Source organism: Hemiscyllium ocellatum, chromosome 22, assembly GCF_020745735.1.
Source record: "Hemiscyllium ocellatum isolate sHemOce1 chromosome 22, sHemOce1.pat.X.cur, whole genome shotgun sequence".
Lineage (NCBI taxonomy): Eukaryota > Metazoa > Chordata > Chondrichthyes > Orectolobiformes > Hemiscylliidae > Hemiscyllium > Hemiscyllium ocellatum.
In genome coordinates, this window is record NC_083422.1 from 52,302,362 (window position 1) to 52,330,146 (window position 27,785).

The 27,785-nt window shown below is 44.8% G+C and overlaps 1 protein-coding gene across 1 annotated transcript in view; it reads right to left on the reverse strand.

Annotated features, from left to right (window-relative positions):
* sfrp5 (secreted frizzled-related protein 5) overlaps positions 1-27,785 on the reverse strand; it is a 78,256-nt gene that overhangs the window by 43,464 nt on the left and 7,007 nt on the right. The window contains exon 2 of the mRNA XM_060842495.1: positions 8,748-8,825. Coding sequence (XP_060698478.1) covers positions 8,748-8,825 — 78 coding nt within the window. The remainder of the gene's footprint in view (positions 1-8,747; positions 8,826-27,785) is intronic.

The window sequence follows — 27,785 nt, forward strand, 5'->3', positions numbered from 1 at the left end:
AGTGAAGAAGGCTAAGAGGCAATTTAATAGAGATATACAAAATGATTAGAAGATTAGATAGGGTGGACAGTGAGAGTCTTTTTCCTAGAATGATGACATCTACTTGTACAAGGGAGCATAGCTGCAAATTGAGGGGTGATAGATTTAAGACAGATGTCAGAGGCAGGTTCTTTACACAGAGAGTGGTAAGGGTGTGGAATGCCCAGCCTGCCAGTGTAGTTAACTCAGCCACATTAGGGGCATTTAAACAGTCCTTGGATAAGCATATGGATGATGATGGGATAGTGTAGGAGGATGGGCTTAAATTAGTTCACAGGTCGGCACAACATTGAGGTCGAAGGGCCTGTTCTGCGCTGTATTGTTCTATGAAAGTTGACACTCACAAAAGTTGCCAAAGTCAGCCTGCAACTTGCATCTGAACAATGTCTTTAATGCAATGACGTTTAACCTTGGTTAGACCACACTGGGTTAAGGTTAGAGCAACTTGCATCTGAACAATGTCTTTAATGCAATGACGTTTAACCTTGGTTAGACTACACTGTGAGCACTGTCGATAGTTTAGGACTCTATATTTTTTTAACAAAAAACAGATCAAGAGACATTGGAGAAGGTTCAAAAAGAATTCTGCTACCAGAACTGAGAAATTCACCCAGGAATTGTGACCAGTGTTGGAAACTCTACTTTCAACCAAATTGTAGATACATTTGGATGTGTTCTGCTGCGGGAATTCCTTGACAGGAACCTCCTTTTAGAAAACAGTGACAATTTGTCCAGGTATTCTCACAGCCAGGGAGATGTTCATTGCCAAAAACCAGGTGTCTATCTCCAGCTGTTGTGCTTGTTCCATGAAATAAATGGGGTGTTAGGTGGGTGCAGGAAGGGGGTGACAGGGAAGGTGTCCCATGGGTGAGTACCTAGGGTGCCAGGTGGGTGCAGGGGTTAGGGTGCCAGGTGGGTGAGGGAGATATGAGTCAAGTGGGTGAGGGGATAAGGTGCTAGGTAGGTGATGGGATAGAGGGACAGGTGGGCGAGGGGATAGGATAGCAGGTGGGTGTGGGGATTACGTGGTGGGTGGGTGAGGGGAGAGGAAAGGGTGCCAGATGGTTTAGGGGATTAGGTGTCAGGTGGGTGAAGGAGGGTATGTGGCAAGAGGGTGTGTGTTTTTATGGTGGTGGGTAAGCAAGTCAGAGTTTTGTGTTATGTAGAGGGGTCGGTGCACCACTCAGAGAGGGACATGTTCTGGGGTGAGAGTGTGTGAAGTCTGGTAGGGAGAAGGTCCTAGGTGTTGGGAGGACTTAACTGGATCATCGGTTTAATAGTTAACCAGTGGTTAGTGTCAGCTTTTAATCCACTAACCTGTCCTGGGTATTAAGCTTAAGTGAGTCAGAACTCTCTCATTTTAAGAGGATTCCTCAGAGGTTTTCACAAACAGCTTATCCAAAATGTTACTTTCCCAGGCAATTCCTACAGAGTCAGCTGAGATAGGAATACCACAGGATCCCAACACAGGATCCCAGTCTGTACCGAGGCAATGATTATTGGGCCAAGGGAATATCTGGGTCTTTCTAACAATCGAGACATATTGAACAGGCTTGGGCCCTTTGTTTCCAGCCTAATGGAGACTGAGGGATAGCGTGAGGATGGCAAGGAGATGGAGGGAAGATGCTCCCACAGGTTAGCAAGAGAAACACTGGAAGACACTAAAAAGTAGTCACTTGGAATCCAATAGGCCAGTGTTTCCCAAACTTGTTCCTCCTGTGACCCTCACTTTGAGACTTAAAAGCAGTCATGTCCCCTTACTGAGAGGTGTGTGTCTGTATGCGTGTGTGTGTGTGTGTGTGCGTGTGTGTGTGTGCGCGCGCGTGTGTGCATGTGTATATATGTGTGTCAGTGTGTGTATGTATGTGCATGTGTATGGGTGTGTGTGTATCTGTGTGTGTGTGTCCATTTGTATGTATGCGTGTCAGTGTGTGTTTGTATGTGCATGTGTATGGATGTGTGTGTATCTGTGTGTGTGTGTATGTGTATGTGTTTCTGTATGTGCATGTGTGTGAGTGTGTATGTGCACGTGTCAGTGTGTAAGTATGCTTGTCTGTGTGTGTATGTGTTTCTGAATGTGCATGTGCGTGGGGGGGAGTGTATGTGTATGTGTCTGCACATGCCTGTGTGTGTGTATATATGTTTGTGTGTGTATGGGTGTGTGTGTGTAAATGTGTGTGTTTGTGTGTGCACGTGTGTGTGAGTGTGTTTGTATGTGTGCGTGTGTGGGTGTGTCTGTATTTGTGTGTGTCAGTATGAGTGTGTGTGCACGTATGTGTGCGCGTGTGTGTGTATATGAGTGTGTGTGCGTGTGTGTCTGTGCGCGTGCGCGTGTTTGTGTGTGTGACTGTGTGCATGTGCATACGTGTGCATGTGTAAGTGTGTGTGAGTGTGTGTTTGTGTGTGTGTATATGAGTGTGTGTGCGTATGTGTCTGTGCGCGTGCGCGTGCGCGTGTTTGTGTGTGTGACTGTGCATGTGCATACGTGTGCATGTGTAAGTATGTGTGAGTGTGTGTTTGTGTGTGTGTGCATCACTGTGTGGTGTGTGAGTGCGTGTGTGTGTGTGTCTGTGTGTGGTGAGTGTGTGTGCATTAGTGCGGGGGGATGTGTCTGCGTGTGTGTGTGTGTGTGTGTGTGTGTGTGTGAGAGAGACAGAGAGAGAGAGTGTTCGTTATTAGAGTATGCACAGAGCTGTTGTTACATGGTCCAAATGTTACAATGGCAGCCATTACTCCCTTGGAGCTCACACTCCCCAAACTTTGAGATCACCTGATGAAGGGCTTTTGCCCGAAATGTCAATTTTCCTGCTCCTCAGATGCTGCTTTTCCAGCACCACTCTGATTTCCAGCAGCTGCAGTCCTCACTTTTGCCCACTTAAGACCTAACCCCTACATTGGAGACCCCTGCTATAGGTTTTCTGGAGAAACCACTTTACCTAGACAGTGTGGAACTGATAGCGAGGGTCTGAGGTGAAAAACTTGATGCATTTAAAGGGCAGTTGAATAAACAGATGAGGGAGAATATAAGAAGGGTCTGTTCCTGGGTTGAGATGAAGGGGGCAGTGGGAGTAGGTTTGTGTGGAGTACAGACATTGACCCAAATCTGTTGTCCTGGATGACTGGTTTCTATGCTGCAAATAACTTGTAATTTTATAATAAACACCCCAAGGCGTATCACTGGAGATAGACTCTGATATAATTCAACACTGTTCCATATAATAAGATTATAGGGTTGATGCGCAGCAGCTTGGTCAAAGATGCAGCTTTTAGGGACTGTCTTAAAGCAGATGGAAATCAGGAGAGAAATAGGTTTAAGCCCTTGCAAGAAATGAACATTGCGTGGGGTAGTTTGAGTTTAATTAAAACTATCTAGGGATATGGACCAAAGGCAGGTATATGGAGTTAAGCCACAGATCAGCCATGATCTCATTTAATGGTGGGACAAGCTTGAAGGGCTGAATGGCCAACTTCTGTTCCTATGTCCCTATGTTCCTATGAGCGCTGGTCTGTTGGGCAAGGTCAAAGTTTGACACCAGATGTCGACCTGCCCTGGAGAAGCAGTAAGGATACCAGTAAGGACAGATGTAGGAGCTGACTTATTGAGATTGGAGGTAGCTACACTCTGGTAGAAAGTCTCCATTTGATCCGATGCAGGAACAAGTCTCCTGCCCTGGAAAACAAAGTGCAAAACAAAGCCCTTGATTTATGCGAAAGGGAAATCTTGCATTCTTATAGCAGCTTTGTTGACTTCAGGACATCCCAGATGTTTTCCTTTTGCAGCTGTGAGGTGCTGTTGGAAATCTTGGAGTCACAGCAGGATCCCACACACAGCAACCGGAAAAATATCCAGAGTACCTGCTGCCTGTTGATGTCAGTCGAGGGATAGTTTTTGGTCAGGACACCGGGAAAAACCTACCTCGGCTTTTCTCTGAAATAGCACCTTCAGACCTTTTTCAGAGGGAAAATGGGACTGTGTTTTTGCAACTGATCCAGAAGACAGCTTCATCAACAATGCAGGGCTCCCTCACTACTGTACCATGACAGCCTGTATTGCTGCGATGAAAGTGAGGACTGCAGATGCTGGAGATTAGAGTCAAGAGTGTAGTGCTGGAAAAACACAGCAGGTCAGGAATATTCCTGATGAAGGGCTTTTGCCCAAAATGTTGATTTTCTTGCTCCTCGGATGTTGCCGAGCCTGTATTGCTTGTTCAAGCACTGGGGTGGAATATGCAAAGCATCTGTTCACAAATAACAGGCAGCAGCTACCCCCTGCCTAACATCTCCAAAACCAGAGCACTATCTCATCGTTCTTCATGGGATCTTGCTGTGCCCAAATAAACAGGCATGTGATTATATTTTTAAAGGATAACATTGTTTCGTGAGGTCATGAAAGCTGCTACATCAATGCAAATGGCGGATTGTCACATACTTGGAAACACTGGTGGCATTGATCCTTATCAGGCAGCAGACTAGAGGTTTATCAGGAGCCTGGAATGGGAATGTGGAATTCAGAAGATGGATCTTATTGAATGGTGATCAACTTGCTCGTTGCCCCTTTGACCTCCAGTTGACTCAACTTGGCTTTGGGGCTATGTTTAGGCTGAGGACAAATTATATCAGTGAGGTTCATGTTGTCAGTTTGAGAGGGGCCATTGAGACTGATGACAATCAATATGACAGTGTTGAGATAGAGCGAAAGAGAGGGAGAAAGAAAGAGAAAAAAGGGAGGAAGAAAGTAAGTGAGGAAAGAAGGAAGGGAGGGAGGGGGGAGGGATGAAGGGAGAACCCACGTGATGTAGTGGTAGTGCCACAATCTGTAAATCACAAAGTGTCACGTTCAAGTCTCACCTGCTTCAGAACGGTATAATATCATCTCTGAACAGGTTGGTTAGAAAACATTAAAAATGCAGACCCAGGGATTGCTCTGCAGAGCTCTCTCTCTGGGGCTGGGACTATTCTATGTGCACCACATGTAGTGGCTCGAACCTAGTGTTCAGTAGTAAATGATGCTCCTTTCCAGCTGGGTTTCCTGAGTAACCGCAAGGTTATCAGGGAGAGCTCCCATAATCCTGTTGAAAGTAGTGCCATGGGATCTTTCACTGTAATGGAAGGAGGTAGATGGTGCTGCAGTCTGAAGCTCCATCTGAAAGTCATCACCTCAGACAGTGTGGCCCTTCCTCAGCACTGCAATGGAGCATCCATCTTGACTGTCATGCTAAAACCGTGAAGTGAGACTTCAGACCAGAGCCTTTCAACTCAGAGACAAGAATGCCACTACCTGAACCATAGCTGACATAAGTATTGCTAATGAACAAATGTTTTTGAAGTAATCAACAAAAGCAGTGTATCAGTCACTCGGTAGTATAGTATTTGAGTAATGCTGAGAAAGGGACATACTCTTGAATGTTTTTTGTCTCGCATTCATCAGGACAGATGCAAGAATGCCAAATTTCAAAGGGAACAGCAATTTTTATTGAATGATTCTGATTGTTTGGCAAGTGGACTCTGATAGGTCAAAGCATTGCCAAGGAGAATGAACCAGAGGACAATCAAGGGGCAAGCGTTTGTTTAAATTCAGAAAAGGCAAGCGGAATCTGATTGGTTAAAGTGTCCCCATGGGAACACCTCAGCCACTTGTCATCCAATCAGCATCCTCTCCTCATTCAAAACAAATTGTTTTACCTTTTGAAATTCGGCAGTTTTGCATCTGTCCTGATGACCGCAGGATAAGAGAATTTGGCAACGTGTCAATGAAAGAGCCCTATGTTTTTAATGCCATGACTTTTCTCTCAGGTTCTCTCATGCATGGGATTCTGACTTTTAATCGCTGAAGTCTTCAGGCTAATCTCAGAAGGCTGGCAACAATCCCTTGATCAAAACCTCTTCCCAACCTTGTGTTCCATTTTCACTTGGGGTTGTGATAATTCTGGCTCAAACCACACTTTTCAGAGACTCGCAATGACCTAACACTGGCTTTTACATGAAACGACCCATGGTGCAGAATCAACTTTCATTTCCAACACTAACTTTCCCCCAATAATTAAAATAAAGATTATTTCTGTAAGATATAGAGCCCTGAAATGGAATGCTGTGAAGTGGTTTGGCCATTATGCATCAAAGATTAAATTTGCTGATTTAAAATCAACATTTTTAAAGCACTTAACCATTGACACAGCTTTCGAGTTAAGCAGTCCTATAACAAATAGATTGCAGATTTCATAGAGTCATAGATCAGTTCTCCATTGAACTCAATCATTTTCTCAGAGCTCAGAAGGAGACGTTGTTGTAAAGAGAGACATGTTGCTAAAGTTTTTAGTCTTGCAGTCATTCAAATTGCCAAATTTGAATTGATCACAACAAGTTATACCTCAATATACCACACACAAACCATCTAACTTAAATTCTGATCCATCCTTTGTTTATAGACAAAGCACAGACCACACTCAACTGGCCTGTACTTGAAAATCACCCCATTCGTCCAAAAAAATCTTCCATCAGATGTAATATGGCAATTGGACAGCAATTGCTGAACTATCCTAAAGTGTGCTAATAACTACACTGACACCCAATTGAAGGTAATCAGTCGAGCTCATAACATGACTCACTTACATTTTCCAGACGTGACATACGTACATCTTCATGGACTCAATCGCAAACAAAGGTAATGTATCCAGGTATTGTGCTGTTTCTGAATTATCCAGAAGCTTCAGAAGCCTATAGATCTCACTGCATTCTCCACTCCAACCATTGGCCAATTAGAATTACATTACTAACCAATCAGTATTTTTTTCTCATGTGGTGTAAATTTGCCATTCTTGCATTTCTCCTGATTACAGTAAGATGAAGATCATCAGCGACATGTATCACTTTTCTGGAATATTCGGGTTCTGGACTGCCAAAAGGAAATATATCTGTGATCTGTATGAACATTGGATACGCTTTTTTCATTGGCTGCGATTTTTGATGACCTCTTGAACTAGGCAGAGGGGAAAGGTTAAAATGACATGAGCTAGTTTCTCCCCATGATTCCACTCCCTCACAGACCTGTTTCCATAGCAACGTGTGTCTTTGAGCAGGCAAATGGAACGGCCAAAGGAAGAAAGCAGGGTCCATTTTACCATCTCAGACGGTGGCCTGAGTGAGGATGAGGGGATAAGGTAACACATTGGATAAGGTATCCAAGCTCCCTGGGAGATGTATCCCAGTAATGTTTCCTCTAATTTTCATACCAGTTGTGTGGGCCTCAAAAGACTGATTATTTTATTTTATTCATTCAGGAGATGTGGGCATCACTGGCTGGGCCCCACATTTATTACCTGTCCCTAGTTGCCCCTTGAGAAGGTGGGGGTGAGCTGCCTTCTTGAACTGCTGCAGTCCTTGAGCTGTGGGTTGACCCACAATGCCCTCAGGGAGAGAATTCCAGAATTTTGACCCAGCAATCGTGAAGGAATGGCAATATATTTCCAAGTCAAGATGGCGAGTGGCTTGGAGGGGAACTTGCAGGGGGTGGTGTTCCCAGGTATCTTCTGCCCTTGTCCTTCCAGATGGAAGTGGTTGTGGGTTTGTAAGGTGCTGTCTAAGGAGCCTTAGTAATTTCTGCAGTGCATCTTGTAGATAGTACACTCTGCTACTGTGGAACGTCAGTGGTGGAGGGAATGGATGCTTGAGGATTTGGTGTCAATCCAGACAGCTGCTTTGTCCAGGATAGTGTCAAGCTTCTTGAGTGTTGTTGTGGCTGCACCTATCCAGGCAAGTGGGAAATATTCCATCACACTCCTGACTTGTGCCTTGTGGATGGTGGACAGGCTTGGAGAAGACAGGAGGTGAGTTACCCATCGCAGTATTCCTACCATCAGACCTGTATTTGCAGCCATAGTGTTTATGTAGTGAGTCCAGTTTCTGGTCAATGGTAACCCCCAGGATGTTGGTAGTGGAGGCATCAGTGACGGTAACACCATTGAATGTCAAGGGGCAGTGGGTAGATTGTCTCTTATTGGTGGAAGTCATTGCTTGGCATTTGTGTGGCATAAATGTTACTTGCTGCTTGTCAGCCCAAGCCTGGTAGCAACTTCCAGAACTGGAAGTCAATGCCATGATTGACACGACAATGCAAAGCGCAGTGTAATGCTCATTTGAAAAGCTGGTGCAAGCATGATGGGCCTAATGGCCTTCTCCTGTGCTGTAACAGTTCTGAGATTCTACATGTGGCCAATATCTGACTAATGCCCAGGTCAGTGTTCCCTGTGTCCTCTGGCCTTACGTTCCTACCAGACTGTCAATCCAGCCAGCCAGTGTAAACCTACCTGAATAAACCTCAATGGATAAATTTATTCCCCAGGCCAATCACCCACATTACTCGTGTCAGCCATATAACCATTATCAATTGTTGTAATAATTCATCTAGTTCAGTAATGCCCTTTAGGAAATGAAATCTGTCATCCTTACCCGATCTGGCTCACACGTGACTCCAGACTTGCAGTGATGTGTTTGACTCTTAAATGCCCTCAGGGAATTACGATGACCCATAAATGATGGGTTAGCCATCGCCATTCATATCTTGTGAGCTCGTACTAAAATAAAATTCTCAGCCATTGCATGAGTGAGTATAGATGAGTATAGATGATGCTAGAATATTCAATGGGTGTTTGTCATTGCTGTTCGCACTCTGAGTGAAGAAAGATTGGGAGCAGGTTGGGCAAAGGACTCACCAAATTCACTCGCACAGAAGTGTTCCAGAATGACGTCCGCTTTCATCTCATTGTCGCATGGAGGACAAACCTTCGAGACTGCAGTGAGGGAACAGACAAAATCAACAAGGTTAAGGATCTTCATTTCTGACTTGGAGATTATAGTCAAGCATTAAAACCACATCAATCTGGTTTATTCATTGTTTCACCAGTGCTCCGCATCCCCATCACCGACCTCCCAGACACATGGAAAACCACCACCCGCAAGTTCCCCTCTAAACCATACCCCACCCTAACTTGGAAATATGTTGGCATTCCTTCACTATTGCTGGGTCAAAATCCCCAAACTCCTATCCTAATAGCACTGTGGGTGTACTTACAGGATGATTTACTTATAGACCACAGTGGTTCAAGATGGTGGCTTACTACTACATTTTTGAGGTAAGTTAAGGAGGGGCAACAATTTAGAATCCCTACAATGTGGAAACAGACCATTCAGCTCATCCAATCCACACCGACCCTCTGAAGAGTAACCCACTCAGACCCACTCCCCTGCTCTAAATTTACTCCTGACCAATACACCTAATCCAAACATCCCTATGGGCAATTTAGCTTGGCCAATTTGCCTAACCTGCACATCTTTGGACTGTGGGAGCAAACTAGAGGAAGCCTACGTAGACACGGGGAGAATGTGCAAACTGCACACAGACATTTGTCTGAGGGTGGGTCCCTGGTGCTGTGAGGCAACTGTGCTAACCACCGAGCCACTGTTCCACCCTCAATCCTGGCCGTGCCAGCGATACCGACATCCTGTGAACCAAACTATTTACAAAAGACATGATGCAGATGCAGGGCTCCCCCAGCCTGCCCTTTGGGTGTCCAGACTTGGACCACGCACCCTGGATACCAGACTTGGGGAACAACAAGACTCTGGAACCAAGCAGGATGAGCTCAACATTTCCTCAGACAGGCTAACTGCAGCACTTGAACGTTTCGGGAATTACATTGAATTTGCAGCACAGAAATAGGCCATTCAGCCCAACTAGTCAATGCTGGTGTTTTATACTCCATCAGCGCATAAACCCTGATGCAAAACACTGCATTTAATAGAAAGACTTGCATTTATATGGCACCTCCCATGCTTTACAGTCACCGGTAGTCTTTTGAAGTTGAGCCAGTACAGACATGATGGGTTGAATGGCCTGTAAAATTCTATGATGGTGACCTATGTTTTGTGATGTTGTTTGAGGTATAAGTATTGACCAGCATACTGGGGTGAAATCTACTCTCAGCCCAAAATTCTTTAAAATAATGACCCAGGATCGTTGACATAGACCGGGCAGAGAAGATAGAACCTTGGGTTAGCACCTCATCCCAAACATAGCACATCCCAACATTCCAACATTCACTCAGCTTGGCATCCAATCACATCTGAAGGTGCTTCATGGGATATTATCAAAACAATATTTAACACTGAGCCTGATAAAGACTCCTGCCCAAAAACCTGATCAAAGAAGTGGGTTTTGGAGAGGAGTCTAACAACGGGAAGAAAATCAAGAAGTTTAAGTGGAGAATTCCGGAATGGGGGACTGGATGATAGAGGGATTGCCTGAAGTGACAGAAGCAGGTGATCTGCTTTGAGAGGCCAGAGTTGGAGATAGCTTGAGAGTTGTCAAGCTGATGGAGGTTACAGAGATGATGAGGATAATTGAGATGGAGGGAAACGTTCAAGGGTGAGCATGAGGGTTTTACATCGGAGTTGTTGGGATGTTGGAACCAAAGTAAGTCAGGAATGGGAGGGACTTGTCATATTAATGCTCACCATTGAGTAGCAGGAAAATTCCCTTGGTTTCCAACTTTATTCCTCTAGTCTATCGACCAAGCCAATGCAGTCTGGGAGATGGGGATATCAACCTGCCCTTTTTCTGTCTCTCCTCCTATTTCTTTCCTCCCATTTCCCCAAATACCCATTAACTGGGAAACAAACAATTTTGGGGCCTGCAAAGAAGAATTGAAGGAGAGAGAACACAAGTAAAACAGTGGGTTTCTGATCTCAAATTGAATTCAAGCTCACAAGAAAAACACTGAATATCTTAGATCCTTTAAATTCTAGCAAAGCCTTAGATTATATCTGGAGGACTTAATTAAATTGAGCTTAATTCAAATATTAAAACACTGTTATCTTAAATCTCACTAAATTAAATTACTTCATGGCAATAATATTAGCTCTGACCTTTGATAACTGTCAGATGAAATGTTCTCTCGGTACACAGAAAGCATGTAGTGGCAGCTCCAAGTGAAGATAAATTGCATTTAGATGATGTTATAGAATCAGAGAGTCATAGAGATGTACAGCACGGAAACAGACCTTTCGGCCCATGCTGACCAGATATCCCAACACAATCTAGTCCAACCTGCCAACATCCAGCCCATATCCCTCCAAACCCTTCCTATTCATATACCCATCCAAATGCCTCTTAAATGATGCAATTGTATCAGCCTCTACCACATCCTCTGGCAGCTCATTCCATACACGTACCACCCTCTGGATAAAAAAGTTGCCCCTTGGGTCTCTTTTATATCTTTCCCCTCTCACCCTAAACCTATGCCCTCTAGTTTTGGACTCCCCCACCCCAGGGAAAATACTTTGCCTATTTATCTTATCCATGCCCCTCATGATTTTATAAACCTCTATAAGGTCAACTCTCAGCCTCCAATGCTCCAGGGAAAACGGCCCCAGCCTATTCAACCTCTCCCTGTAGCTTAAACCCTCCAACCCTGGCAACATCCTTGCAAATCTTTTCTGAACCCTTTCAAGTTTCACAATATCTTTCCAATAGGAAGGAGATCAGAATTGCACACAATATTCCAACAGTGGCCTAACCAATGTCCTGTACATCTGCAATATGACCTCCCAACTCCTGTACTCAATACTCTGACCAATAAAGGAAAACCTACCAAACACCTCCTTCACTATCCTATCTTGCGACTCCACTTTCAAGGAGCTATGAACCTGCACTCCAAGGTCTCTTTGTTCAGCAACACTCCCTAGGACCTTACTATTAAGTGTATAAGTCCTGCTAAGATTTGCTTTCCCAAAATGCAGCATCTCGCATTTATCTGAATTAAACTCTATCTGCCACTTCTGAGCCCATTGGCCCATCTGATCAAGATCCTGTTGTAATCTGAGGTAACCTTCTCCGCTGTCCACTACACCTCCAATGTTGGTACCATGTGCAAACGTACTAACTGTACCTCTTATGCTGCATCCAAATCATTTATATAAATGATGAAATGTAGTCAACCCAGCACTGATTCTTGTGGCACTCCACTGGTCACAGGTCTCAACTCTGAAAAACCACTCTCTGTCTTCTACCTTTGAGCCAGTTCTGTATCAAAATGGCGAGTTCGCCCTGTATTCCATGTGATCTAACCTTGCTTACCAGTCTCCCACGGGGAACCTTGTCAAACATCTTACTGAAGTCCATATAGATCACATCCACTGCTCTGCCCTCATCAATCCACTTTGTTACTTCCTCAAAAGACTCAATCAAGTTTGTGAGACATGATTTCCCATGCACAAAGCTATGTTGACTATACCTAATCAGTCCTTACCTTTCCAAATGTATGTACATTCTGTCCCTCAGGATTCTGTTTTACAACTTGCCCATCACCAACATCAGGCTCACTGGTCTATAGTTCCATGGTTTGTCCTTACCACCCTTCTTAAACAGTGGTACCACGTTAGCCAACCTCCAGTCTTTTGGCACCTCACCTGTAACTATCGATGACATATATATCTCAGCAATGGGCCCAGAAATCACTTCTCTAGCTTCCCATAGAGTTCCGGGGTACGCCTGATCACGTCCTGGGGATTTACCCGCTTTTAATGCACGTCCTCGTCTGAATATGGACATTTTTCAAAATGTCACCATCTATTTCTCTACATTCTATATCTTCCATGTCCTTTTCCACACTGAATACATAATACTCATTTAGTATCTCCCCGATTCTCCTGTGGTTCCACACAAAGGCCACCTTGCTGGTTTTTGAGGGCCCCAATTATCTCCCTTAGTGTATTTGTAAAAATCCTTTTTATTCTCCTTAATTCTATTTGCCAAAGCTACCTGATGTCCCCTTTTTACCCTTCTGATTTCCCAGCAAGCCCTGTCTGTCCTCTCAGGTAGAATATGAGATCCAACAGCCATTATTTCAAAGAAGGACATTGATAAATCTCTCCCCGGTGACTTGGCCAGTATTGCATTCCCTCAACCAAAAATAAGCAGAATTTGCGGGATTTGCTGGATAAAAACTGATTTTCCTTTTCATCCTTAGGATTCAGGATTTGCTGGCAAGAACCCACATTTATTGCCCTGCCCTGATTTACCCTTGAGAGGTTTATGGTGAGCTATCTCAGAGAATGCGGCTGATTGATTTGTTGATTTTTGTTTTAACTGATTGGTTGATTGATTTGACACAAAAATCGAGATACAGTTAAAAGTTTTCTCTTGCATACAGCACAGGCAGATCACACCATACAAAATGCTTTCGGGTAATAGAGCACAGCGAGGGCTATAATGTTATGGCTTCAGAGAATGTGCACTTAGACTGAGATCAACATTACATTTAAAACTTGAGAAGTCTAATAACAGCGAGGAAGAAGCTGTTCTTGAATCTGTTGGTTCATGCGTTTAAGCTTTTTTGTACCTTCTGCCCGATGGGAGAGGTTGGTAGAGATTATAACCGGGGTGGGAGGGGTCTTTGATTACAGGCAGATTGTACCATACAAAGTTAATCAGGGTAGCAAAACAGAGTGCAGAATACAGTGTTACAACTGCAGAGAAGGTGCAGAGAAAGAGAGAAAGAGAGAGAGACGAGAATTAACGTTTGAGAGCTCCATTCCAAAGTCTGATAACAGCGGGACAGAAACTGTTCCTGAATCTAAGTGGCTGGAGGGCCATTTCAGAGGCTGGTTAAGACTCAGCCACTTTACTGTAGATGTGGGAGCCATATGTCAGCCAGGAATAGATAAGGATGGCAGATTTCCTACCCTGAACCAGTGAATTCATGAACCAGATTGAATTTTACAACAATCTAGATAGTCTCCATTACTGAGACTTGTTTTTGTTATTCTAGGTTTATTAAATTAGTTGAATTTAATTGCCCCCAGCTGCAATGGTGGGATTTGAACTTGTTTCTCTGGAGCATTTGTCTGGGGTTTGGGATTACTCATGTAGCACAGTAGACAGGTACGCTAGCTCAGTGGTCAGCACTGCTGCCTCAAGCTTCAGGAACCCCGAGTTTGATTCCATCCTCAGAGTTTGTACATTGTCCCTGTGTCTGCATGGGCTTCCTCCCACAGTCCAATGGTCTGCACGGTGGGTGAATTGGCCATGCTAAATTGTCTGCAGTGTGCAAACTAGGTGGGTTAGCCATGGTAAATGCAAGATTATGGTGATAGGCTAAGTCTGGGTGGGATGCTCCTTACAGAGTTGGTGCAGACTCATTGGGCTGAATGGCCTCTTTTTGTGCTGCTGGGATTCTATGGAAACAATGTTGAAGTATCCCTATTGGTTCCCATACTTACTCCACTGCACCAGAGACCATACTCCAGATGACAATCACGGGGACATGGGAGCAGGAGTAGGCCATTCAGTCGCTTGAGTCTGCTCTGAAATTTTAGATCATGGCAGGTCATTCACCTCAACGCCATCTTCACACATTATCCCCAACAGCTTTGACGTCATTAATAACCAGAAATTTATCAATCTCTGTCTTCAACAGGCTCAACAACTGAGCTACCACAGACTTCTGGAGCCGAGAGTTCTCTAGATTCACTGAGGGAAGAAATCCCTCCTCATGGGGCAACACGGTGGCTCAGCGGTTAGCACTGCTGCCTCACAGCATCCGGGACACAGGTCCAATTCCCACCTCAGGCAGCTGTCTATGTGGAGTGTGCACATTCTCCCCGTGTCTGCGTGGGTTTCCTCCGGGTGCTCCGGTTTCCTCCCACAGTCCAAAGATGTGCAGGTCTGGTGAATTGGCTTTGCTAAATTGCCCATAGTGTTCGGTGCATTAGTCAGAGGGAAATGGGTCTGGGTGGGTTGCTCTTTGGAGGGTCGGTGTGGACTTGTTGGGCTGAAGGGCCTGTTTCCACACTGTAGGGAATCTAATCTAATCTAATCTAGTCTCAGTCTGAGATAGTGTGCTCTTGTTCTAGACCCCAACTCTCAGGGGAAACATTCTCTCTCCATCTGCACTGTCTATCCCTTGGAGGGTTTGTGAGGGCTGCATCCTACCAGAAATTGATTGTGACATTTTTGATGAATGTCATAGAGGGTTCTGTCCTCCAGACGGTTTGTGCTACTTTCCTCAGTTCCCCATATTATCGGTTGCATCCTGCCCCTGATGGTGACCACTCGTAATCTCCCACTGGCCACAGGCAGGCATCTGGGCCTCTGCAGGAAGCTCTGGGATTCCTGGTGCTGGAGTTATCTTTAAAGCCCAGCGGGGTACCTGCCTGTTACTCCAGATGTGTTAGATAGAGGGTAATTGGCAGCAAAAGTTGTGAACATGCACTTAAAGGTCCTACCAGACAGGGGGCACTGGCCATGGGAGGGTGGCCTGAGATGTTGGTGACTTGTGGAACATCAGAGTGACTGGACATGGGCACAGCCACACAGCTGAGAGGGAATGTTGCTGGTGACTGATGGAGATCTGGAGCAGCAAGGGATGAGTCTGAATTGCCAGGTTACCGTTCAGAATGTCATGCCGGGGATTGTCACCATCTAGTTACTATCCTGAGGACAGGAGAATGGGAAACTGTGCAACGAGGTAAGGTGATAAATAATGAGGATATTGATGCATGTGTTCAAATAGGCCTTTTATTAATGAAAATCTCATTACTGTTCTTCACTTGCTCAGAAAGTGGGACTTTTGTTCTCTCGACAGCAAGAAGGTTCTCACTGGCCACGTCACACGAACTTCCTAACTTTCTCATCAATGTTCATGTTGTTCAGCGACCGGGAAGAATCTACCTTTACATTTCCAGGAGCTCACCTCTCATTCTTCTATTCTCCAAAGTGTATAGGATCATCGAGCTATCTCAAGAATCAGGCAGGCATAAGTGAGAACTGAAGATGCTGGAGATTAGAGTCTAGATTAGAGTGGTGCTGGAAAACCACAGCCGGTCTGGCAACATCTGAGGAGCAGGAAGTACATGGTTGAAGAGCTTCAGGGCAGAAGAGTTGACCTGGGGATTGCAGTGAGAGAGAGACTCACTGAGTTTCTTATAGAGAGAGGAGGAGAACTTCTTCAAGGTAGACTTCCTGCTTCAAGGATGCTCCTTGGATGCTGCCTGACCTGCAACGTTTTTCCAGCACCACTCTAATCATCTCAAGAATCAGTTTGGTTAACCTCCACTACATTTCCCATACAACCAGCATATCCTTCCTTAAGCAATGAACCTCCAGGAGCTGTCTAACCAGTGTTCTATACAACTGAAGCAAGACCTCCTTGCTCCTGTTCTCAAACGCTCTTGTGATAAAAGTTAATGTATTGTTTGCATTCTGAAATGCTCACTGTGAAAAATGTTTTACTAGACATCCAAACGTTAACTCTGCTTCTCTCTCCACAGATGCTACCAGATTTGCTGAGTTTCCCCATCAATTCATTGCTTGATAATATGGGGAAATAATTTGCATATTGTTAGAGATATAGGGGATAGTGTGGGAAAACAGTGTCGAGATGGATGGTTTGCCACAATATAGAATAGTGGGGTAGACTTTTTAAAAAATTATTCACAGGATGAGGGCATCGCTACTGGGACAGTATTTATTGCCCACTTCAGAGTAAATCACATGCATCTGGAGTCACATGTAGGCCAGACCAGGTGAGGATGGTCATCTCTTTCCCTGAAGGCCATTGGTGAACCAGATGGGTCCTTCTGACAATTAACAATGGATTCATGGTCATCATTAGACTCTTAATTCCAGATTTTTTATTGGATTCAAACTCTACCATCTGCCACGGCGGGATTTGAACCTGGGTCGCCAGCACATTACCTGGGTATCAGGATTAACAATCCAGCAATAATACCACTCAAGGGGCTGAATGGCCTGATGCCAGCTTCCTAAAGCTGACCCTCCCCCACAGTCAAATGCTCATACAAGTAACTGTTATTGAACTAACCCTCTGGCGCTGGTGTATCAGTTCCTTGACACATTAACTGCTCTGAAACATTATTAATAGAGTCTCCCATATATCACCTGAATGAATATCTGTGTGTGTTTGCTTCCACTGAATTGAATATCCATTCAGAATAATGGAGTACCGTTCATTACTTTTGGCTGGTTATTATAAATATAATGCTCACTGGAGGACAATGATGAATCCGTGCCATTAAAAGGTGTGTTTTAATTCACAATTCTCTCCCATTGTCTATTCAGGTGTATATATCGCCCACATACAGAAAACGCATTGCCTTTTCAGCAGCTGCTGTGTTTCTTTGAGGTCAGAGTTCCCCTTGGGGTCTGCGCCAATCAGAGTTCCAGGCTCTTCGTGTTTGACAGCTCTTCCTCATCGCTATCAGGGAGAGGACGTTTTTCCACCAGAGCCATTGCGGCTATTTTTTTTAGGAAGGGGTTAACAAACTAAATTCATGCATTTAATGAAAATGTCAGGCTAGATATTTTAAAGCAGGGATAATTATGTTAAATTCTGGTCTCTTGCACAGTTACTTGGTCCACCATGCCTGGAACCTATAGGTTCTGAAATTCTCTTCCCCCTATATTAAGGCGTTCCTTAAAACCTCCCTCTTTGGTCACCAGTGTCGGAAATGGAGGTGTACAGTGGTAAGGACACAGGGCTAGTAATTCGTTTGAAATAGTAGGCCATTTGGTCCATCAATCCTACTCTGCCATTCAATAGGATCATGGCTAATCCAATTGTCCTCTCACATCCTTTCTTTATCACCCTTGGTTCCCTTCGCTCTGAGGACAAGGGTGTGAAACATACCATAGCAGGTCGGGAAATTTGAATTTAATAAAATCCTGCAGCTAAAAGCATATATGTGGCGACTGACAATTATTGTTAAAAATCTATCTGCTGTAATGTCCATCGGGGAAGGAAGTCTGTTGTAATATCTGGTATAGCCCACGTGTGACCCACAGCAATGTGGTTGATCCTTAACTGCCTCTGGGCAATTAGACATGAGTAACAAATGCTGGTCTCTCCATCAACACCCACATCCCAGGAAAAAAATTAAAAAATTCCTGTCATGCCTCCATGTCAAATTTTGTTTGACAATGTCAAGCAGTTTGGAATGATTAATTTTGCTCCATTAAAGGCATGGTTTAAACGCTGAAGACAGAAGGAGGGAAAACAGACAGTCCTTGCTGTAGACTTTGTCTTCTCTGTTACTACTGCAAATCGAAAAGTGGAACATTTCCTTTATGAGGCTTTGTAAAACCTGAATAAATGTAATATTGAATAAGTATCGCACTAAGTACATGGAAAAACACAAGGGTTCTGGGGGAGGAAGCAGGAGATTGGCAGCGGGAAATTATGCTCCTTTGATCGTAGAATCCCTACAGTATGGAAGCAAGTCATTTGGCCCACACTAACCCTCCAAAGAATATCCTACCCAAACCCAGCCGCTTACTCTATAATCCTACATTCCCTAACCTGCACAGCCCTGGACACTATAGGCAATTTCCCACGGCCAATCCACCTAACCTGCACAGCCCTGGACATGATAGGCAATTTCCCATGGCCAATCCACCTAACCTGCACAACCCTGGACACTATAGGCAATTTCCCATGACCAATTAACCTAACCTGCACAGCCGTGGACACTATAGGCAATTTCCCAAGGCTAATCCACCTAACCTGCACAGTCCTGGACACTATAGGCAATTTCCCATGGCCAATCCACCTAACCTGCACAGCCCTGGGCACTATGGGACAATTTCCCATGGCCAATCCACCTAACCTGCACAGCCCTGGACACTATAGGCAATTTCCCATGGCCAATCCACCTAACCTGCACAACCCTGGACACTATAAGCAATTTCCCATGACCAATCCACCTAACCTGCACAGCTCTGGACAATATAGACAATTTCCCATGACCAATTCACCTAACCTGCACATCTTTTGACATGGGAGATAAACAGGAGCACCTGGAGGAAAGCCACACACACACATACACACACACACACACACACAGACACACACACACACACGCAGACACACACACAGACACACACACACATACAGAATGGGCAAACACCACACAGTCACCTGAGGGTAGAATGGACCAACTAGCTTCCTGCTGCATCATAAGAGCTCTGGGATTCTGTTACAGTGTGTTCTAGCCATCTCAATGAGCATGTTACCTATTGCCTTCACCCTGTCACCCTGCACATTCTTCCTTCTCAGATAACAGCCCAGTTCCTTTCTCACTGCTTCAATGCGACATGTCTCCAACGCACTCTTGGACAATGCATTCCGGAATTCCAAATTCCACTCAACCTGTGCAGGTGATGGATTTGTGTTTGAAGTTTCTAACTGTGTAACACAATCACTGATACCATTTCCCTGCTGAGACATCCACTGGTGAGAGCATGATAAGTAATATCTCCTTATTTCTGTTAAACATCAACCACACTCTGTCTACAGGCTTGTTCCTGTGTCTGACAAAACTCAAGTTGTAGCAGTAAGAAACCAAACTGAGCAGTCACCTTCATGACTGGTTTGAGCAAGTTATCAGGAAGGGTCTGGCAGAATGAGATTGAGTTGACTGACCATGATTTGAACATATTTTCAAACTCTTTCTGTTTTGAACTTCATGCTGATAAGTTTGATGGTATGTTTCACTGACTAAATTATTGACTTGTTTATCTGAAAATTACATTCTGTTTTCGTTAATCAAGTGGCCATGAAACAGTCCTTCCTAAGTAAATAAATTCATTCCATACAGATAAGGAATGTGTGGTTTCATCTGGGTGTCTAACTGAATTGATTGACACCAGTGAACATGTCATTGAGGTTGTCTTAGTGACAGTAACTGAGGGGACAAAGCAGCCAGGGTCTCCTTTGTGAAGACCACCCAAGGTACCCTGCTGAAAACTGTGTCTATGAGCCTGTCTCTGCATCCCCAGTGTGAATGTGCTTTTTAGGGTCCGTGTGTGTCTCTCTGTGTAGGGGTGTGTGTGTGTGTGTGTGTGTGTGTGTGTGTGTGTGTGTGTGTGTGTGTGTGTGTGTGTGTGTGTGTGTGTGTGTGTGTGTGTGTATCAATGTCTATATATCTATAAATATCAGCATGTGTCTTTATGTTTCCACGTGTATGTTTGTCCATATCTCTGTGTGTGGTTCAATGTGTGTGTGTTTATATAAATCTGTATCACTGTGTGTATTTATCAGTGTGCGTTCGTGTGTGTATCAATATGTCTGTGGTTGTATATTTGTGTGTGTGCATCAATATGTGTACATCTGTGTGTATGTATGTATGTCTGTGTGCATATCTGTGTGTGTATACGCACATGTATGTCTGAGCGTGTCTCTCTGTGTGTAACTGTCTGTATGTGTGTCAGTGTATGTGTATCTGTGCCCCTCTGTGTATCTTTCTGAGTGTGTATCTGTGTATGTATCTGTGTGTCTGTGTGTGTATCTGTGTGAGTGTGTCTGTGTGTGTATGTATGTCTTTGTATGTGTATGCATCAGTGTGTATGTCTGTATAAATGTGTGTGTGTATGTGTCTGTGTGTCTGTGTGCGTGAGTGTCTGTGTGTATACCTGTGTGTGTCTATGTATGTGTATGTCTGTATATGTGTGTGTGTATGTCTGTGTGTGGGGGTGTTTGGGGCCGGGATGTCATAAAGCCCTGGAAAGTTCTGTTTCTCAAGTATTTAGCCAATATCTTTTTTGAAAGATGCTGCTGAATCTTTCAAACAAGCACTTCCAGACTCAGATACCATCAGTCCGCGAAGGGGGCGGGGAGGGAGGGTGTGGAATCTTTTTGTCTGACTAGCAGCCTGCTCTTTTCATCCTCTAAACGATTAAAAGCAATGTTCCAGTGAGATACCTTTATCTGAGAACCGCCAGGGAAGAAAGCAGCAGGATCTTGGTAGCTCAGTGAGGAACTGTCAACTCAACAGCTCCTCTCTTCATTCCTTTCCTGATGAAGGGCTTTTGCCAGAAACGTCGATTTTCCTGCTCCTCGGATGCTGCCTGACCTGCTGAACTTTTCCAGCACCACTCTGATCTAAACTCATTCCTTTCCTGGCCCACCTATGCCCTCTACAGGGCAGGAACCTGAACTGCTACCACTGCCCTGGGTTCATCAAAAAATGGTAAAAACAGCCAGGGTCATGTGTGGAGTCAGAGTTCATAAAACCTCATATTTATATAGTTAAAAATCACACAACACCAGGTCATAGTCCAACAGGTTTATTTGAAAGTATAAGCGTTTAGAGTATTACCCTTTTGTCAGGTAGCTAGTGGGGCAGTGCTCCAAAGATTGTCCTACCAGTGTTAGCCTATCACCTGGTGTTGTGCGATTTTTAACTTTGTCCACCCAGGTCCAACACCAGCACATAAAATTTTTAATGTGATGCAACTTCCTGAGGAACATTGCAAAACAAAATATGACTCTGAGCCACGCGAGGATATCTTCTACGAAGTGACCCAAACCTTTGGTCAAGTGGGAGAAAAAATAGGTCCAAAAGAAGTCTGGGTGCTGGAAATCAGGAACAAAAGCAGAAATTGCTGGAGAAACTCAGCAGGTCAGGCAGCATCTGAGGAGAGAAAGCAGGGTTGATGGGTCCAGTGACTGATTGCAGTAAGGAAATTATTGGTGTATATGGTTGGTCGAAGGGGTGAGTTTTAAGAAGTCTCTTGAAGGAGGACAGAGAGGAGCAGACATGTGGGGAGGGTTGTCCCGAGCTTGGGGTGCAGGCAGCTGAGGACATGGCTGCCAGTAGGTCATTGAGACAAAAGCAAAAAATGCTAGAGAAACTCATCAGGTCAGGTAGAATTTGAGGAGACAGAACAGAGTTCAGTGGCTTGGATTTGTCCCAGAGTTTTAAAGAAAGGTCACCTGACTCGAAACATTAACCCAATTCTCTCTCCTCAGATTCTGCCAGACCTGCTGAGTTTCTCCAGCAGTATCTGTTTCAGATCTCCAGTGTTTACAGTTTTGTTTTCGTTTTCACAATAGATAATTCAGAATGGACAGGAGGCCAGAATTTGAGTAATTGAGTGGGTGCAGAGTAGATTTGCCAAAGTCTGGCCTGGGCTGGAGTGATATACCTTTGAAGAGAGACTTTGATAGGCTGAGGGTGTTTCTTTGGAGCAGAGTGCGGAAGCTGATTGAAGTGTACAATGTTGGAGGGAAATAAATTGGGCAGGGGAAGAAACATTTCCCTGCACTAGAGGGATCACTAACCAGGGTTAAGGTAAGGGGCATGAGATTTCGAGGGGATTTAGGGAAGAATTTTTTCACCCAGAGGGTAGTGGATATCTGAAATTCAGGATGTTAGCAGTGGGAACCATCATGCATTCAAAAAGTATTTATTTGCCTCCTTGAAATGCCAGATCAAACGAGGTGACAGGCCAGGTGCTGCTCTGCCCAGGACCGTCAGCTGAGGAGGTGCCAGAGTTGGATTGGGGTGGACACAGTCAGAAGTCACATGCCATCAGGTTATAATCTAACAGGTTTATTCAAAATCACAAGCTTTCGGAGCCTCACTCCTTAGAAGGAGGAGGAGGACTTGATGATGGAGCAGCGCTCCAAAAGCTTGTGATTTCAAATAAACCAGTTGGACTCTAACCTAGTGTCATGTGACCTCTGCCCAGGAGGAAGAGAGAAATTGCAGAGAGTTGTGATTGCAGTCCAGACCATCACACTGCCAACCTTCCAACCATGGACTCCATCTACACTTGTCTCTGCCTCAGAAAGGCAACAAACATCATCAAAGAACACCCCCCCGCACCCCAGTTAGAATCTCTTCCAATCTCTTTCGTCAGACAGAAGGTAGAGAAGCATAAGCCAGTTCTGAAGAAGGGTGATGCCCGAAACATCAATTCGCTTGCTCCTCAGATGCTGCCTGACCTGCTGTGCCTTTTCCAGCACCATGAAACACGCATGCCAACAGGTTGAAGGACAGCTTCTTCCTCTCTGTTATTAGACTTCTAAATGGACCCCTCAAGGTTCAAATCTAAGGTTGATCTTTCTTTTTGTGCAGCCCTCTGCAGCCATTCCTCGCTCTGTTCAATCACCCATTGACCTTTGTATGGTATGATCTGCCTGTTATGCACCCAAAACAAAACTTTTCACTGTTCCTGGGTACAGGTGACAATAATAAATCAAATCAAACGCTGGGGAATGGGACCAGTTTAGGAAGGTGTTTGATGACCTGCTGCGCTTTTCCAGCAACACATTTTCAGCTCTGATCTCCAGCATCTGCAGACCTCACTTTCTCCTCTTAGCAATCACTGAGACACAATATCATGGGTTCTTACAACCACCCCAGGCTGCTGACATATCTTGGTGCTGTGCCTCAATAGACAATAGACAATAGGTGCAGGAATAGGCCATTCAGCCCTTCAAGCACCACAGCCTCATGCTGTGATTTCATAGGGTGTTTTACCCAAGGCAGCAATACTTATGTTGTCCTTCATGACATAAGAAACTGGTTGTGGATATTGTGTTATTGAGCATATTTCTTCCAGACATTTTCCACAGACATTACATTCATAGGCACTTAAGTGTCTGGGCTGGTGCTAAGCTAATAAATTACAATAGAGTAATATTGAGCGGCATGCTCCCAGTATGGCAGCACTGAGGGCATGCTGCATTGTCAACGGTACCATCTCTCGTCACTGATTCCCCTGACACAATTTATCTTCAGGTCCCTCGAACATTATCGGGGTTGTTGGATGATAATACCATGAGGCCATCGCTTCCCCCCAAACCGACTGGTCCAACCTTCATTCTTGTCAAGAACATAATCAGCGCTGTGTCACAAAATGATTGAGGACCTTGTTTTGATATCCTTCTCAGGCTTTCAACCTTCAACCAACCTGTTGACGAGGAGAATGTGTAACCCTTCGACACACGTTCACCTGTTGGCTGTTAAAATTACAAATTCTTTTTTCTGATGTGAAAGACTGCCACAGTTATCAAAGCAGCAGGAAGAGAAAGGCAGCTACTGTGTCAGGAGGACCCATTGTCAAACACCCCAAGGCATTGAACTGGGCATATGGATCCTCAGTCAAGTGGGACTGAATACAAGCGACTGTGAACAAAGGAGGGACAGGGATTGGGAGAGTGGACGGAGGTGATACATTTGGTCAGGCTAGAATTTGGGCAAAAGTTGATATTGAAAGGGTGGTGAGTTGGATTGGAGATGTAGAGATGGATGGGTTGGATGGGGTCAATTTGGAAGAGAGATAAGTTGTATTGGGGCAATGAATTGAGTGAGGGGTTGAGTTATGTGGGGTATTGAGACAGGGTAGTGAGTTGTGTGGGGAGAGATTATTTGAGTGGCAGGCTAATTACGGGTAGGTGAAGGGTGTGAGATGTCTGTTGAGTGGGGTGAGTTGGATTGAGGGAGTGTGTTGAGTTGGGGTGAGTTGGATGGGGGAGTGTGTTGAGTTGGGGTGAGTTGGATGGGGGAGTGTGTTGAGTTGGGGTGAGTTGGATGGGGAATGTGTTGAGTCGGGGTGAGTTGGATGGGGGACAGTGTTGAGTGGGGTGAGTTGGATGGGGGAGTGTGTTGAGTGGGGGTGAGTTGGATGGGGAATGTGTTGAGTCGGGGTGAGCTGGATGGGGGTCAGTGTTGAGTGGGGTGAGTTGGATGGGGAGTGTGTTGAGTGGGGGCGAGTTGGATGGGGAGTGTGTTGAGTGGGGGTGAGTTGGATGGGGGAGTGTTTTGAGTGGGGGTGAGTTGGATGGGGAGTGTGTTGAGTGGGGGTGAGTTGGATGGGGGAGTGTGTTGAGTGGGGGTGAGTTGGATGGGGAGTGTGTCGAGTGGGGGTGAGTTGGATGGGGAGTGTGTTGAGTGGGGGTGAGTTGAATGGGAGAAGTGTGTTGAGTAGAGGTGAGTTGGATGGAGAATTGTAGTAAGTGGTGTTGAATTGGATGGGGGAATGTATTGAGAGGGAAGAGTTAGATTGCGGAGTGTGTTGAGCACAGGTGAGCTGGATGGGGGAGTGTGTTGAGTGGGAGTGAGTTGGATGGGGGAATGTGTGGAATGGGGTGAGTTGGATGGCGGAGCGTTCTGAGTGCAGGTGAGTTGGGTGGGAGAGTGTTGAGTGGAGGGTGTGTTAGATTGGGGAGTGTGTTGAGTGGGGGCGAGTTCGATGAGATAATCTTTTGACTGGGAGTGTGTTGGGTAGGAAGCACTGTTTAGGGAGGACTGCATCATCCATAGGCCTGAGCATGCTCTCCCTAATGTCATGAAAATTCTAGAAAAATCTATTACCAACTAAAACAGGTCAGGAATCCTGGATGACTTTTCTGACCAAGCCCCTCACATCCATTCTCTCATGCTGCTTGATTTGGGGTTGCCTAATCAGTGTTCTGTCAATGAACTCATCACCTCTCTGTTGACTTCCCACAATCTGGTCATCATCTTATGTGTGTTTGCTGTACATAAATTAATGGCCCTCTGATCCCACATTACAACAATGACTACTCCTTAATTAGAAGCCATTGGCAGTTCATGGTTTTCAGGTATACAGAGGTCATGGGCGCAGTTGTAAAGATGTGAATAGTTAATTTGTTATTTTCCTGTCCTTTTCAAGCTCTTGAATGTAAGGTGGAGGTGAAGGAGAGGTATTATTGCAGTGGCAGGGTGAGTACTTTGAAACAGTGATAAAGGAATAGTTTGATATCGATGAGGTGGGAATGAGTGGTAAGTGAAAATCTTTAAAGAAGATGAAGGTGGGGGAATGCATGGGGGTGATCAGAGGTGATTGTTTTTTGGCTTTGACCTGGACCTTTTGCCTGTGTTGCTTTCCAATTACTGATGACAGACTATCTGAAGTCCTCACCACTGCACAGATCCCAACATCTGTTTTGCTGCAAGAAATTTTTTATTACATCTTGCCACTAACATACAGCGAAAGACATTCTCCAGCAGAGTTGATATATGTGCAGCAAGAGAAAAGTAAGTTAACCCTTCCTTTGTCAGTGAATGCTTATATTCTTTCATGGGATGAAAGGTTTGTCTTATGAGGAAAGATTGAACAGTTTAGACCTACACTCTCCAGAGTTTAGAAGAATGGAAATAGATCTAATTGAGGTGTAGAAGATACTAAAGAGGATTGACAAAGTAGATGTAGAGAAGATGATTCCTCATATGGAACAATCTAGAACAAGAGGTTTAGATGAAAGTGTGAAAGATTTAAAACAGAAATAAAGAGGAATGACTTCTCTCAAAGGGTCATAAGTCTGTGGAATTCATTCCCCGAGTGTGGTGGATGTCGAACATTGAGTAAAGGTGAGGAGGAGATAGACAGGTTTTTAAACAATAAAGGCTGAAAGGGTTATGGAGAATGGGTAGGAAAGTGGAGTTGAGACTGAGATGATCAGCCATGATTGTGTTAAATGATATACCAGGCTCGAGAGGCTGAATGGCCTCCTCCTGCTCATTGATGTTGTGGGCTGTGAACACCACGATGTGAGCATTGACATGAGAACTTAACCTCACAGTCAATCAGCTGCACAGTCGGTAAATTGCCTTCTCTCAAAGTGGGAGTGGGAAGCTGTTTGATACTGAAGTTGAGCAATGGGGAGGAGCAGCTAATTTGGGAACGCTGGGCTGGGATGGAGTAAAAAACAGTCAATCAGCAAACTTCTCACATAAAGCCTCAAAATGCCTTCCTTCCTCATTGTCTGCTTTAGAGCAGACATGTTAATCCCTGTGTTAAATGTAGATATAGAATCTCTACAGCAGGACATTTGGCCCATCAAGTCCACACCAACCCTCTGAAGAGTATCCCACCCATTCGCACCCTCTACCCCATCCCCATAACCCAACATTTCCCATGGCTAATCCACCTAATCTGCACATCTCTAAACACAATGGGCAACTTAGCATGGCCAATCCACCTAACCTGCACACTTTCGGATGTGGGAGGAAACTGGAGCACCCGGAGGAAACCCACAGAGAAAACGTGCAATCTTTACACCAACAATCAGCCGAGGGCAGAATCGAACCCGGGTCCCTGAAGGGCTTTTGACTGAAATGTCGATTTTCCTGCTTCTCAGATGCTGCCTGACCTCTGTGCTTTTCTAGCACCACTCTAACCTAGACTCTGGTTTCCAGCATCTGCAGTCCTCACTTCTGCCTTTGCTAACCACTGAGCCACCCTTATGGAGAAAAAGCAATAGAGGAGTGTAATGCAGGGAATTCAAATCTAGCTTGTGCATGATAAAACTGGAGTATGAGAATGACTGGCATGGGAGAACTTGTTCACTTATTGTCTCAGAATCCCTCTGCTTTGCACTGGTCACTTTAGAGTGACACTTGGCTGGATGGTTGATTTGTGAAGCAGAGTGACGACATACAGGGTTCAATCCCCTGCACTGGCTGAGGTTATCATGAAGTACTCTCCTTCTCAACTTCACCTGAGGCACTGTAATCCTCAGGTTAAATCACCATCAGTTGTCTCTCTCTCTAATGAGAGAGCAGCCCTCTGGAACTTTACTTTGAGTGACAGGAAACCAACTCTGGGCTCAGCAAGCTCTCAGCTAACAAATCTTCCAACTGAGTGAGCAAACTTACAACCTGAGCTACAAATCTCCGTGAAAATTGCAAGCTTTCTGCTATAATGGGGAATTTGTCAGCTCATTCAACCAAACGTTCTTGCATTTCTTTTCAAATAAAAGCAGTTACAGTTCTAATCACATTGAATTATATCCACGCCACATTCCACCAATGATACCATGATTTGCTTTCGCAATTTTGCAACAACAGGTTTCAGCCAATTCAAGAACACTTTAAAAGAACCTGAAGACTTTTATGTCTATGGAAAGAGCCAGTCTGTGGTA